The 12192-nt window shown below is 40.3% G+C and overlaps 1 protein-coding gene across 5 annotated transcripts in view; it reads left to right on the top strand.

Annotated features, from left to right (window-relative positions):
- The window catches only part of LOC127415801 (E3 ubiquitin-protein ligase TRIM9), a 260197-nt gene that overhangs the window by 162345 nt on the left and 85660 nt on the right, over window positions 1–12192 (top strand). For all 5 annotated transcript variants that reach the window (XM_051654752.1, XM_051654751.1, XM_051654753.1 and 2 more), the window contains exon 5: window positions 9344–9497. In XM_051654752.1, coding sequence (XP_051510712.1) covers window positions 9344–9497 — 154 coding nt within the window. The remainder of the gene's footprint in view (window positions 1–9343; window positions 9498–12192) is intronic.

Below are 12192 nucleotides of genomic sequence, written 5' to 3' on the forward strand. Positions count from 1 at the left end.
GTGTTTTGTCTTTATCTCTCTCTCTCTTAATTGCTCTCAGGTGTGGGGTAACTAGGTGAGCTGATTGTTAATGGGCAGCACCGGCACAAAGTGTTTCCTTCCTATATAAACTAAGTATTCCATGGCTGGGTTTTGTGATGGGAGACAGGTGTTCGTGAGCTGTGCCATCTTGGTCACCGATGCTCTCGCACAGATTCCCACTGCTGGAGCGGGGAGTTTGTGGTTGTCGCTGTCTGAACTTCGGAGTTAAATGTGTCTGTTTCCGCTACTCTCATCCCCCCGCATCTTTTATTGCATTTTATTTTTAAAGTGTAACACACATCCACTGACATACAGATGCAATCTTGATTTATTACAATAAAACTTTATATTTGGGTGAATTAGAAACCAGAACCTCTAAAAACTAGATGCAAAAATTAACCACTAGACCAATCAGTCATGTTCTTGATTAAATTGCTGATCTGTGTGTGGCAGCGTGGGCGTGTTCGTCCGTCGAGGGAGAGAGAGAGCGGTAAGGGTGCATACACCTGAGCCAAATTATGACTAACACCTGTCTCTAATTGTAGTGAGATTGGGGAGAGCGACATAAAAGGACCATGTCAGCGCCAGATCGAGAGAGAGAGCCAGAGATCTAGAGTCCCGCTGAGTAGTTGATACGTTAATGTGAAGTTAGAGTTAATGTGAAGCTAATGAGTTATTGTTAAGCTATTCAGTTTTGCGAAGCTGTAAGCTCAGAAAGTTGACAATTAAAAAGTCTTACCTGAGACTGAAGAAACCCGGTTCCCTGTGTCCTCCTTCCCTCTCTGTGTGAAGCTTTATTACAATGTGTTCATCTACTGACTAACAAAATCCCAAGACTGATAGTGGCAGATGTAGAGATAAAATTACCATATAATGTGAAATATCTATTTGAGTGATTGAATAGGTCATTAAGAACAACTGTTTATCAAAATAGGTGATTTAAAATAATCTCTTACTGTGCATAAAATAATTAATATTCATGAGTTTCACAGCACTGCAACCCAAAGTACTGTTTTCTTAGAGTTTATTTTATATTTAGAACTAACTTTGTGTTAATGTTCCCTTTCAAATGGCTTATTCAAGCTGTTACAAAGTTGATAGGCCTACATTTTTTATTAGCAGAATAACATTGGGTATGCATGCACTCTCCATCCATGGGTACACTTAAAAAAATTGTCCTGCATAATGTGAAGTTTATTCCAGATTGCCAGTTTTATGTCAAGCTAAGGAACATTTACAATTTGCTGATGTGTTTAATAGACAATGTATTGGTACTCTGGAGATTTTGTATTTTGGCAAATCAGTAGCAAAATTGTTACTATGTGGTTCCTGTGGAAATGCAGTTGTATCGCAAATTCATGGATATTTATAATTTGATTGTGACTCCAATTAATGAACTAGTACTTGCAATGAAGTTTGGTACCTTAATCCGTAAGAACTACACATGGGCACTTGCTTTGGTGTTGCCACCCCTCATAGTATATAGTACATATTACAAATATATGAACTCTAATTGTATTTGTTTGTATATGGCCATATACCAGATTTAAATATCAGACAATGTAAATATTGCAACAGGCCTACTTATTGAATCCTCATTTGTGTTTTTAGTTTAAAGATTTATTGTACATCTATTTTAACCTTAGTTTTGTTGGTTACCAGTTGGTAATTTTTGCTTTTAATAATTATTCTGTGGGCAGACATGCAGTAGTCTAACCTAATTTATGTCCTTATTTTCCCAATTGAGACCTATTGCCACATAATTGCAACAACATTACAAGGCTAAATGACTTCTGTGCTCAAATTAAACTCTACCTAGACCAACTTAACACCTAATGCATTGAATTACATTTGTTAATTTAATTTAAAGCATTTTTAGGGATATATAAAAATGGTAATTGACTTCATTACAATATAATCTTCAGATCTACATATTTTTTCAATATATAATTATATTAAATTATAGCAAAAATTTTAAATTAATCAGTTCGCAATAAAATAAAAAAATTAACATTTAAAAATGAATATATGGGGGGCCTAGGTAGCTCAGTGAGTAAAGATGCTAACTACCACCCCTGGAGTTCACGAGTTCAAATCCCTGGGCATGCTGAGTGACTCCAGCCAGGTCTCCTAAGCATCCAAATTGGCCCGGCTGCTAGGGAGGGTAGAGTCACATGGGATAACCTCCTCGTGATCACTAGCCTCCACACACGCTATGTCTCCGTGGCAACGCGCTCAACAAGCCACGTGATAAGATGCGCAGGTTGATGATCTCAGACACAGAGGCAACTGGGCTTCATCCTCCGCCACCTGGACTGAGGCGAATCACTATGTGACCACGAGGACTTAAAAAGCACATTGGGAATTGGGCATTCCAATTTGTGAAAAAAACAAAAAAAACAAAGACACTTACGTGCTCAAGCTGACACCCCCGAGTAGCAGGCCGGGAGCCAGGGAGCCGATTTGGTCTGGGAAATGCGGGAAATTCTGCGAGAAATGTTAAACATGTCGGCAATGCTGACAAAGGTCGTTGCTGACTTGTCATACTTTGATCGATCACTGCCATGGAGATGAGTGGGGGATGTCGAGAAATGGATTGATTATCTGGAGTCATCGGAGAGGGAATTATCTGCTAATCCACTAGCGACTAAGGTGGATTTGGAGCGTATCTGGGAGAAGTTGGAGGACTTGGAGAACTGTAGCCGGTGGAATAACGTCCGTATTGTTGGAATTCCTGAGGCTGAAGCAGGTCAGGATATGGTGAAATTCCTGGATGGGCTCTTTCCGAGTCTGCTTGACATAACAGGCCATAAGCTGGAAATCGAACGAGCTCACAGGGTTCCAGCTCGGCGATTCGCTGAGGGAGACAGGCCCCGATCAATTCTGGCCAAATTTCTGAGATCATCCGATAAAGATCTCGTGTTACGCGAGGCGAGGAGTAAAGGAAGGCTTTCTTGGAAGAACTACAGCATTTTCTTGTTCCCAGACTTTGCGAATTTGACAAACATGATCGATTCAAGGAATGCAAGAAACTCTTACATCAACAGAAGGTCGTTTTTGCACTGATGTTCCCGGCCAAATTGAGAATTGAGATGCTAAGGATGGCTGTAAAATATTTGCATGTCCCCAGCAAGCGATGTCCTTCATAAAGTCAATGGAGTGAGTAAGTTATTTTGTGGTACTCGTGTTGCAGCCGAGTGGCCAGCTCACTGAACATTCACTTGAATGTCCGAGGAAACTGAGCACCTTTGTCGTTTCTTTTTGGGCTGGTTCCACCTAGTGGCTGGAATTTGTTTTGTGGAGTAACACTCCTTCGGGACAGTTGTGTTGATGAATATGCACGTTCTTTGTGCTCATGCCTCCTATTGGCTGGAGTTTGTTTTGTGGAGTATTTCTTACAAGTCATTGGAGTGATTAAGTCATTTGTTGCACTCATGTAGCAGCCGAATGAGCCAGCTCACTGAACATTCGTTTGACTGTCCGAGGAAACAGAGCGCCTTTTTTTTTTTTTTTTTTTTTTTTTTTTGCTGGTTCCACCTAGCGGCTGGAGTTTGTTTTGTGGAGGAACACACCTTCAGGACAGTTATGTGGATGAATCTAAACCTTCTTTGTGTTTATTCCGCCTATTGGCTGGAGTTTGTTTGTATAGAAACACCGGACTTGAGCAATCCAATGGCAAAGTTGTCATGGGGGCTCTCGTAGGCATACATGGACTGTTTGAGAGGGATAGACGCCAGTTGGCGGTGTCATGCCCGGGGTTAATGCACACGTTTTTCTTTTTTCTGTTTTGGGGTGAAGTTTGGGGTTTAATTGTTGCACTAATGTTGGAATGTGGTCTTTATAATTTTGTTTTTGACACACAATCTATTTTTTCTTACATGTCAAAATGTTAAATGTTATGGATTGTCTCTCTCCACATGGAATGTGAATGGGTTGGGGCACCCCATCAAAAGAAGGTTATTTCTCTTCTTAAGCATGAGAAATATGATATAGTCTTTCCCCGCAGGAAGCTGAAAAATTTGAGAAGATATGGGGTGGACATGATTTCTTTAGTGCTGGCTCAAGTAAGAGCAGGGGAGTCATTACACTGGTAAGTAAGCATCGACAATTCAAATGTCTCAAACAGATTAAAGATAAATTAGGAAGAGTCATTATTGTTTTAACAGAAATTCAGGAGCAAAGTCTTATTTTGGCTAATATTTACACACCTAACGTTGATGATCAGGGCTTTTTTATAGATCTTGAAGGGATGTTGCAAGCCGCTGGCACCCTCATGATATAATATTGGGAGGAGATTTTAATCTTTTGATGGACTCAGTCCTTGATCATAGTGAAGCAAAAGTGTGTAAGCCCCCTAGAGCAACATTGACACTTCACAGGATGTGTAAAATCTTGGTCTTACAGATATTTGGAGACTTTTGAACCCATTTGGTAGGGACTATACATTTTTTTTCCCCATCGGTCCATAAGATTTATTCTAGAATAGATTATTATTTTTTTATATATCTAAATCCCTCATTTCATCTGTTGTTGATTGCTCAATGGGAAACATTTTAGTCTCAGATCATGCCCTGGTGAGTTTAAAGGTGTTGCCACATACGGAGTCATATAGTTGGCGCTTTAATGTATCCCTTTTACAAAATCCTGAATTCCAACAAATGTTAAGGGCTGAAATCAATGTTTATATGGAGACCAACTGGTCCTCAGTACCCTCTGTGGGCGTGGTTTGAGAGGCACTTAAGGTGGTTCTTAGGGGCCGGATCATACAGTATGCCTCATTCACCAAAAAATCCAAAGCATAAGAACTCGTGGAGTTGGAAGGGAATATTAAAAGTGCAGAGGCAGAGCTGAAGTGCCATATGTCATCTGATGGCCTCAGAGAACTGACCCGTTTGAAATATAGATATAATACTATTTTGTTGCGGAAGGTGCAGTTTTGGCTATTCAGGGCAAGACAGTCATACTTTGAGTCGGGGGACAAGGCAGGAAAATTTCTGGCTAGATTTATAAGACAGAGAGAGTCTTTTTCTACCATTCCCTCAGTGAAATCTGCTGGTGGTGAAATATTTACCTCAGCCATTGATATTAATAATGCTTAATAAAAGAATTCTTGATCTTAATCTCTATAGTTCCATGTTTTCATCTACTGATGAAGATATTAGAAATTTTGTGGAACCATTAGAACTTCCTAAACTTACGGCTGAGCAAATAAATTCTCTTGATTCTGAAATAACCTTGGAGGAGCTTGGCGAGATAATTAAGGCCTTGCCTACAGGCAAGTCTCCGGGGCCAGATGGCTTTGCTGCTGAATTTTTTAGATCTTATGCTACAGAACTGGCTCCACTTTTGCTAGAAGTTTATACAGAATCATTAAAGAATAGAAAGCTTCCGCCAACCATGACGCAAGCACAGATCAGTTTGATTCTTAAAAATGACAAAGATCCAAGCAAGTGTAAGAGTTACGGTCCAATTTCCCTGATCCAGCTAGACATTAAAATATTGTCCAAAATTCTGGCTAACCGATTAAATAAAGTTATGATATCTCTTTTACATATAGATCAGGTGGGGTTTATTCGGGGCCTTGGTCAGTGGCGAATGATCAGACTCCGGTCACTGCCATCTCACTTGACGCCGAAAAGGCATTTGATATTGTAGAATGGGTTTATCTTTTTAAGATTTTGGAAATGTATGGGTTTGGGAATTCTTTTATTGGTTGGATTAAGTTACTTTATAGACACCCGGTAGCGGTGGTACAAACAAATTGATTAATTTCAGATTATTTTACTCTGGATAGGGGCACCCAGCAGGGTTGCCCTCTTTCCCCATTATTGTTCTGTCTTGCCCTGGAACCATTAGCAGCCACGATAAGGAAGGAGGATGATTTTCCAGGGGTGGTGGCAGGAGGTGTGGCACATAAGCTTTTGCTTTACGCAGATGATATTTTATTATTTGTCTCCGACCCTACTAGATCTATGCCTTGCCTCCACAGAATTGTTAATTCCTTTTCTAAGTTCTCGGGATACAGAGTTAATTGGTTTAAATCCAAAGCTTTGGCTCTGACAGCGTACTGTCCAGTAATGGCTTTTCAGCCGGGCACCTTCCAGTGGCCCAAACAGGGCATTAAGTATTTGGGTATTTTATTCCCAGCAAATTTGTGTGATTTAGTTAGAGTTCATTTTTAACATTTAATAAAAAGGTTTGAGCAATTTGGGCTGGTGGGCTTCATTACATTTATATATGACTGGGAAGGTTAATGTTACCAAAATGAATTGTATTCCAAAATTCAACTACCTGCTACAGTCTCTCCCTATAGATGTCCCCCTCTCTTACTTCAAGCAATTTGATAGCATAGCAAAGTCCTTCATTTTGGAATGGTAAACATCCCAGATTACATTTCAGTAAATTGCATAGGCCGACTGACAAAGGTGAGTTAGTCCTACCCAAGATTTTGTTTTATTATTATGCATTTGGTCTCAGACATTTGGCTCATTGGTTGCTTCCACCTGAGAGAGCCCCACCCTGGTTTTGTATTGAACAGGAAGTTCTTGCCCCTATTTCGCCATTGCAAAGCCTTTCTATCAAACTAATAGGAAAGGTTAAGTTACACCCCGTTATCTCGCATTGGCACTCGGTGTGGACAAAAGTGTCCAGAGTATTTAATTCGGACATTAATTTAAATGTTGCATCGAGCATATGGCTGAACCCAAAATGATGTATTAATAAGTCCCCTTTCTGCTGGTCAGAGTGGATTGTGAGGGAGGTTAATACACTCGGTGACCTATATGAGAGTGGAGTGTTGAGAACCTTTGAAAATTTGGTTCAACATTTTGGGATTCCCAGATCTCCATCTGCTCTGTACTATTTTTGGGAGTAGCATACACCCCCATAAAATGGCAGATACTCAGGGAGTGGTGATTACTGCTTTTGGAAAAGGGAGGCATCAGTTTATTACTCCCTGCTAATTCAGAGTCTGGGGGACGGAGCTTTAACTTCTGTCAAGAGAAGATTTAAACTTGGTATTGGTGGAGGGATTGTGGGCTAGGATTCTAAAAAATGGCAAGTCTGCATCTAGAGATGCAAGGGTGTGCCTTATGCAATTCAGGATTTTACATCGATTCTATTGGACCCCCTCTAGATTGTATAGGTTTGGTCTTAAAGGCACACCCACCTGCTGGCGATGCCCCAGTCTCTGTATTTTAGGTGATGGGGTGGTCATCAATATAGGGGGTAAACACAAAAACAATTGTGTGCTAACCAGTGTTATGATTGGCAGACAAATTGTTATAAGGGGATGGAAGTTGGCTGGAGCGCCCTCATTTCAAGAATGGTGCACAGAGATGGGGAGGGTGGCGGCTTTCAGGGAAGTGTCATGTAGAAGGCTGGGGAAATGGGGAAGCTATTTGGCATTTTTGGAGGGCTCTCAGGGAGAGGCAGTAGAGAGAGTAGTTTTAAATGTGTGTGATTATTTTATATATATATATATATATATATATATATATATATATATATATATATATATATATACACACACTATATTGCCAAAAGTATTCGCTCATCTGCCTTTAGACGCATATGAACTTAAGTGACATCCCATTCTTAATCCATAGGGTTTAATATGACGTCGGCCCACCCTTTGCAGCTATAACAGCTTCAACTCTTCTGGGAAGGCTTTCCACAAGGTTTAGGAGTGTGTTTATGGGAATTTTTGACCATTCTTCCAGAAGCGCATTTGTGAGGTCAGACACTGATGTTGGACGAGAAGGCCTGGCTCGCAGTCTTCACTCTAATTCATCCCAAAGGTGCTCTATCGGGTTGAGGTCAGGACTCTGTACAGGCCAGTCAAGTTCTTCCACACCAAACTCGCTCATCCATGTCTTTATGGACCTTGCTTTGTGCACTGGTGCGCAGTCATGTTGGAACAGGAAGGGGCCATCCCCAAACTGTTCCCACAAAGTTGGGAGCATGGAATTGTCCAAAATCTCTTGGTATGCTGAAGCATTCAGAGTTCCTTTCACTGGAACTAAGGGGCCAAGCCCAGCTCCTGAAAAACAACTCCACACCATAATCCCCCCTCCACCAAACTTCACAGTTGGCACAATGCAGTCAGACAAGTACCGTTCTCCTGGCAACCGCCAAACCCAGACTCGTCCATCAGATTGCCAGATGGAGAAGCGTGATTCATCACTCAGAGAACGCGTCTCCACTGCTCTAGAGTCCAGTGGTGGTGTGCTTTACACCACTGCATCCGACGCTTTGCATTGCGCTTGGTGATGTATGGCTTGGATGCAGCTGCTCGGCCATGGAAACCCATTCCATGAAGCTCTCTACGCACTGTTCTTGAGCTAATCTGAAGGCCACATGAACTTTGGAGGTCTGTAGCGATTGACTCTGCAAAAAGTTGGCGACCTCTGCGCACTATGCGCCTCAGCATTCGCTGACCCCGCTCTGTCATTTTATGTGGCCTACCACTTCGTGGCTGAGTTGCTGTCATTCCCAATCGCTTCCACTTTGTTATAATACCACTGACAGTTGACTGTGGAATATTTAGTAGCGAGGAAATTTCACGACTGGACTTGTTGCACAGGTGGCATCCTATCACAGTACCACGCTGGAATTCACTGAGCTCCTGAGAGTGGCCCATTCTTTCACAAATGTTTGTAGAAGCAGTCTGCATGCCTAGGTGCTTCATTTTATACACCTGTGGCCATGGAAGTGATTGGAACACCTGAATTCAATTATTTGGATGGGTGAGTGAATACTTTTGGCAATATAGTGTATATATAATTATTTTATTAAGTCTATAATCATGTGTGACCACAGGGATGTTGGGGATTGGGAGGGGTAATAGTGGGGGTTAAATGTTGAATCTGTGTATATTTGTTTTGTTTTTCTTTATATCTATATGAATCAATAAAAAATAAATACAGTGCAAGGATTAATCCACTTGCAATGTGTTTTGCGTTCCTTTACAATTATTTTGGGTTCCCTTGCAATAAGTTTTGTTCCATCGAAATAATGAGTTCCCTAGCTAATTTTTTATCCATCCCTTATAAAAATAATTTGTAGTAAAACCATAGTAACCACAAATCTGTCCATGGTTTTACTACAGTAAACATATTTTAACCATGATATTCATGGTAAAATTGTAGTAATAATTCTGGAAAACAAAAACTATGGTGATACAAATTTTAATCAACCTGCCAAACAAAAAACATGGTTAGTTTTACTACAGTAACACCATGGTTAATTTGTGGTACATGTATGTTTTTTACAGCCATTACCAAAACCAAAACCAAAACCATTATTGTTTCTCTTCTTCCAGATCTCAGAAGCATTGATAAAGCGTGTCCAGGCCTCACAGGAGCAGTGGGTAAAAGGTGCTTTGGAACCAAAGGTCTGCCCAGAATTCGCCTTGACCATCAACACAGATCCTCTGATGCAGTCTATTCTCCAGCTGGACTTCACCCATAGTAAAGGTGAAACATTCATATGCAGGGGCTGACTGGCCATAGGGAGTACTGGGACTTTTCCCTGTGGGCCGGCTGTGAAACGGGGCCGAACGGGCTGCAAAATGGCACGCATGTTCTCAAAGGAAAACAATTGAAACAGTGCAGATGCGCAAAAACACGTTGGTTGTGAACAGCCCCTCTTGTATGGAACGCCATTTGGTCCATATTTCACCATTTACTAAATGCCTTTCATAAAAATAAAACACCATATTAAGCGGCGTTCTAGATGAAAAGACATGCTAAATTTAGCGTTTTGTAGCACAAATGCCTTAAATTATGGCGCTTTCACCACAAAACACTGTTAATATCGGCGTTTTGCATTTAATCTAAAACCCTGTTTATTGCGCCGTTTGGCCATCAATAATATTCTGTGATATAAGGCATTTTAAACTAACAAAGACGACATAAAAAACACAGTTTTCTATAATATTAAAATCACCCCCTTCCTTTTTCTACACAGTCCAACCACATCAATGACGAAGGTGGTAAGACCTGGATAGTCGATCGTCTTTCTGTTAAAGCCTCAAGGGTTTTGTCTTTTAATGTTGCTGCGACTGTTTGGACCTCAATGTGATTTCATACTTGGGTATATTTAAGCCATTTCTTGTGGACTTTTCATCCTTTATTATAAATAACATACTGTATATTTGTCATTCTGCATGTACCTAGGTGTTGGTCAAATCCACAAAAAGCAGCACGCCGTCATTCAGAAAAGACTGCTTCAGCTCCCCGCTGTTTTGACAGTTAAGCAAAGTGTTCTGAGAGATGCAGAGACAATGCACATAATGCCTGACCATGATTGATTTGTGTTCGGTTATTTATTTATTTTTTTTTCATTTAATCAGAGAAACTACTCTTTCTACAGCTGTCTGTTGCTGGGAACAGGTTAAATAATACACTGATTTTAGACAATTGCTTTATTACGAGGAGAATCAGTGAGGCTTAATAAATGCAACAGTTATCTGCGGTGCTTGATATTTTATGTGAGATAGGACCATCCCTGTAATATATATATATATATATATATATATATATATATATATATATATATATATATATATATATATATATATATATACAGTTGAAGTCAGAAGTTTACACACACCATAGCCAGATACATTTAAACTCAGTTTTTCACAATTCCTGACATTTAATCATAGACTACATTCTGTCTTAGGTCAGTTAGGATCACTACTTTATTTTAAGAATGTGAAATGTCAGAATAATAGCAGAGAGAATGATTTATTTCAGCTTTTATTTCTTTCATCACATTCCCAGTGGGTTAGAAGTTTACATACACTTTGTTAGTATTTAGTATTTGGTAATTGCCTTTAAATTGTTTAACTTGTGTGAAATGTTTTGGGTAGCCTTCCACAAGCTTCTCACAATAAGTTGCTGGAATTCTGGCCCATTCCTCCAGACAGAACTGGTGTAACTGAGTCAGGTTTGTAGGCCTCCTTGCTCGCACACGCTTTTTCAGTTCTGCCCATAAATTTTCTATTGGATTGAGGTCAGGGCTTTGTGATGGCCACTCCAATAAGGACTTTGTTGTCCTTAAGCTATTTTGCCACAACTTTGGTGGTATGCTTGGGGTCATTGTCCATTTGGAAGACCCATTTGCGACGAGCTTTAACTTCCTGGCTGATGTCTTGAGATGTTGCTTCAATATAGCCACAACATTTTCCTTCCTCATGATGCCATCTATTTTGTGAAGTGCACCAGTCCCTCCTGCAGCAAAGCACCCCCACAACATGATGCTGCCATCCCCATGCTTCACGGTTGGGATGGTGTTCTTCAGCCTGCAAGCCTCACCCTTTTTCCTCCAAACATAACGATGGTCATTATGGCCAAACAGTTAAATTTTTGTTTCATCAGACCAGAGGACATTTCTCCAAAAAGTAAGATCTTTGTCTCCATGTGCACTTGCAAACTGTAGTCTGGCTTTTTTATGGCAGTTTTGGAGCAGTGGCTTCTTCCTTGCTGAGCTGCCTTTCAGGTTATGTTGATATAGGACTCATTTATATAGATAGATATAGATATTTGCCTACCTGTTTCCTTCAGCATCTTCACAAGGTCCTTTGCTGTTGTTCTGGGATTGATTTGCACTTTTTGCACCAAACTACGTTCATCTCTAGGAGACAGAATGTGTCTCCTTCCTGAGCTGTATGATGGCTGTATGGTTCCATGGCGTTTATACTTGCGTACTATTGTTTGTACAGATGAACGTGGTACCTTCAGGTGTTTGGAAATTGCTCCCAAGGATGAACCAGACCTATGGAGGTCCACAATTCTATTTCTGAGGTCTTGGCTGATTTCTTTAGATTTTTCCATGATTTCAAGCAAAGAGTCACTGAGTTTGAAGGTAGGCCTTAAAATACATCCACAGGTACACCTCCAATTCAGTACACCTTCTGTCAGAAGCTAATTGGCTAATTGCCTAACGGCTTGACATCATTTCCAAGTTGCTTAAAGGCACAGTTAACTTAGTGAATGTAAACGTCTGACCCACTGGAATTGTGATATAGTCAGTTAAAAGTGAATCAGTCTGTCTGTAAACAATTGTTGAAAAAATTACTTGTGTCAGGCACAAAGTAGATGTTCTAAACAACTTTTCAAAACTATAGTTTGCTAAGATTAAATCTGTGAAGTGATTAAAAAATGA

This window comes from Myxocyprinus asiaticus, chromosome 25, assembly GCF_019703515.2.
Source record: "Myxocyprinus asiaticus isolate MX2 ecotype Aquarium Trade chromosome 25, UBuf_Myxa_2, whole genome shotgun sequence".
Classification (NCBI taxonomy): domain Eukaryota; kingdom Metazoa; phylum Chordata; class Actinopteri; order Cypriniformes; family Catostomidae; genus Myxocyprinus; species Myxocyprinus asiaticus.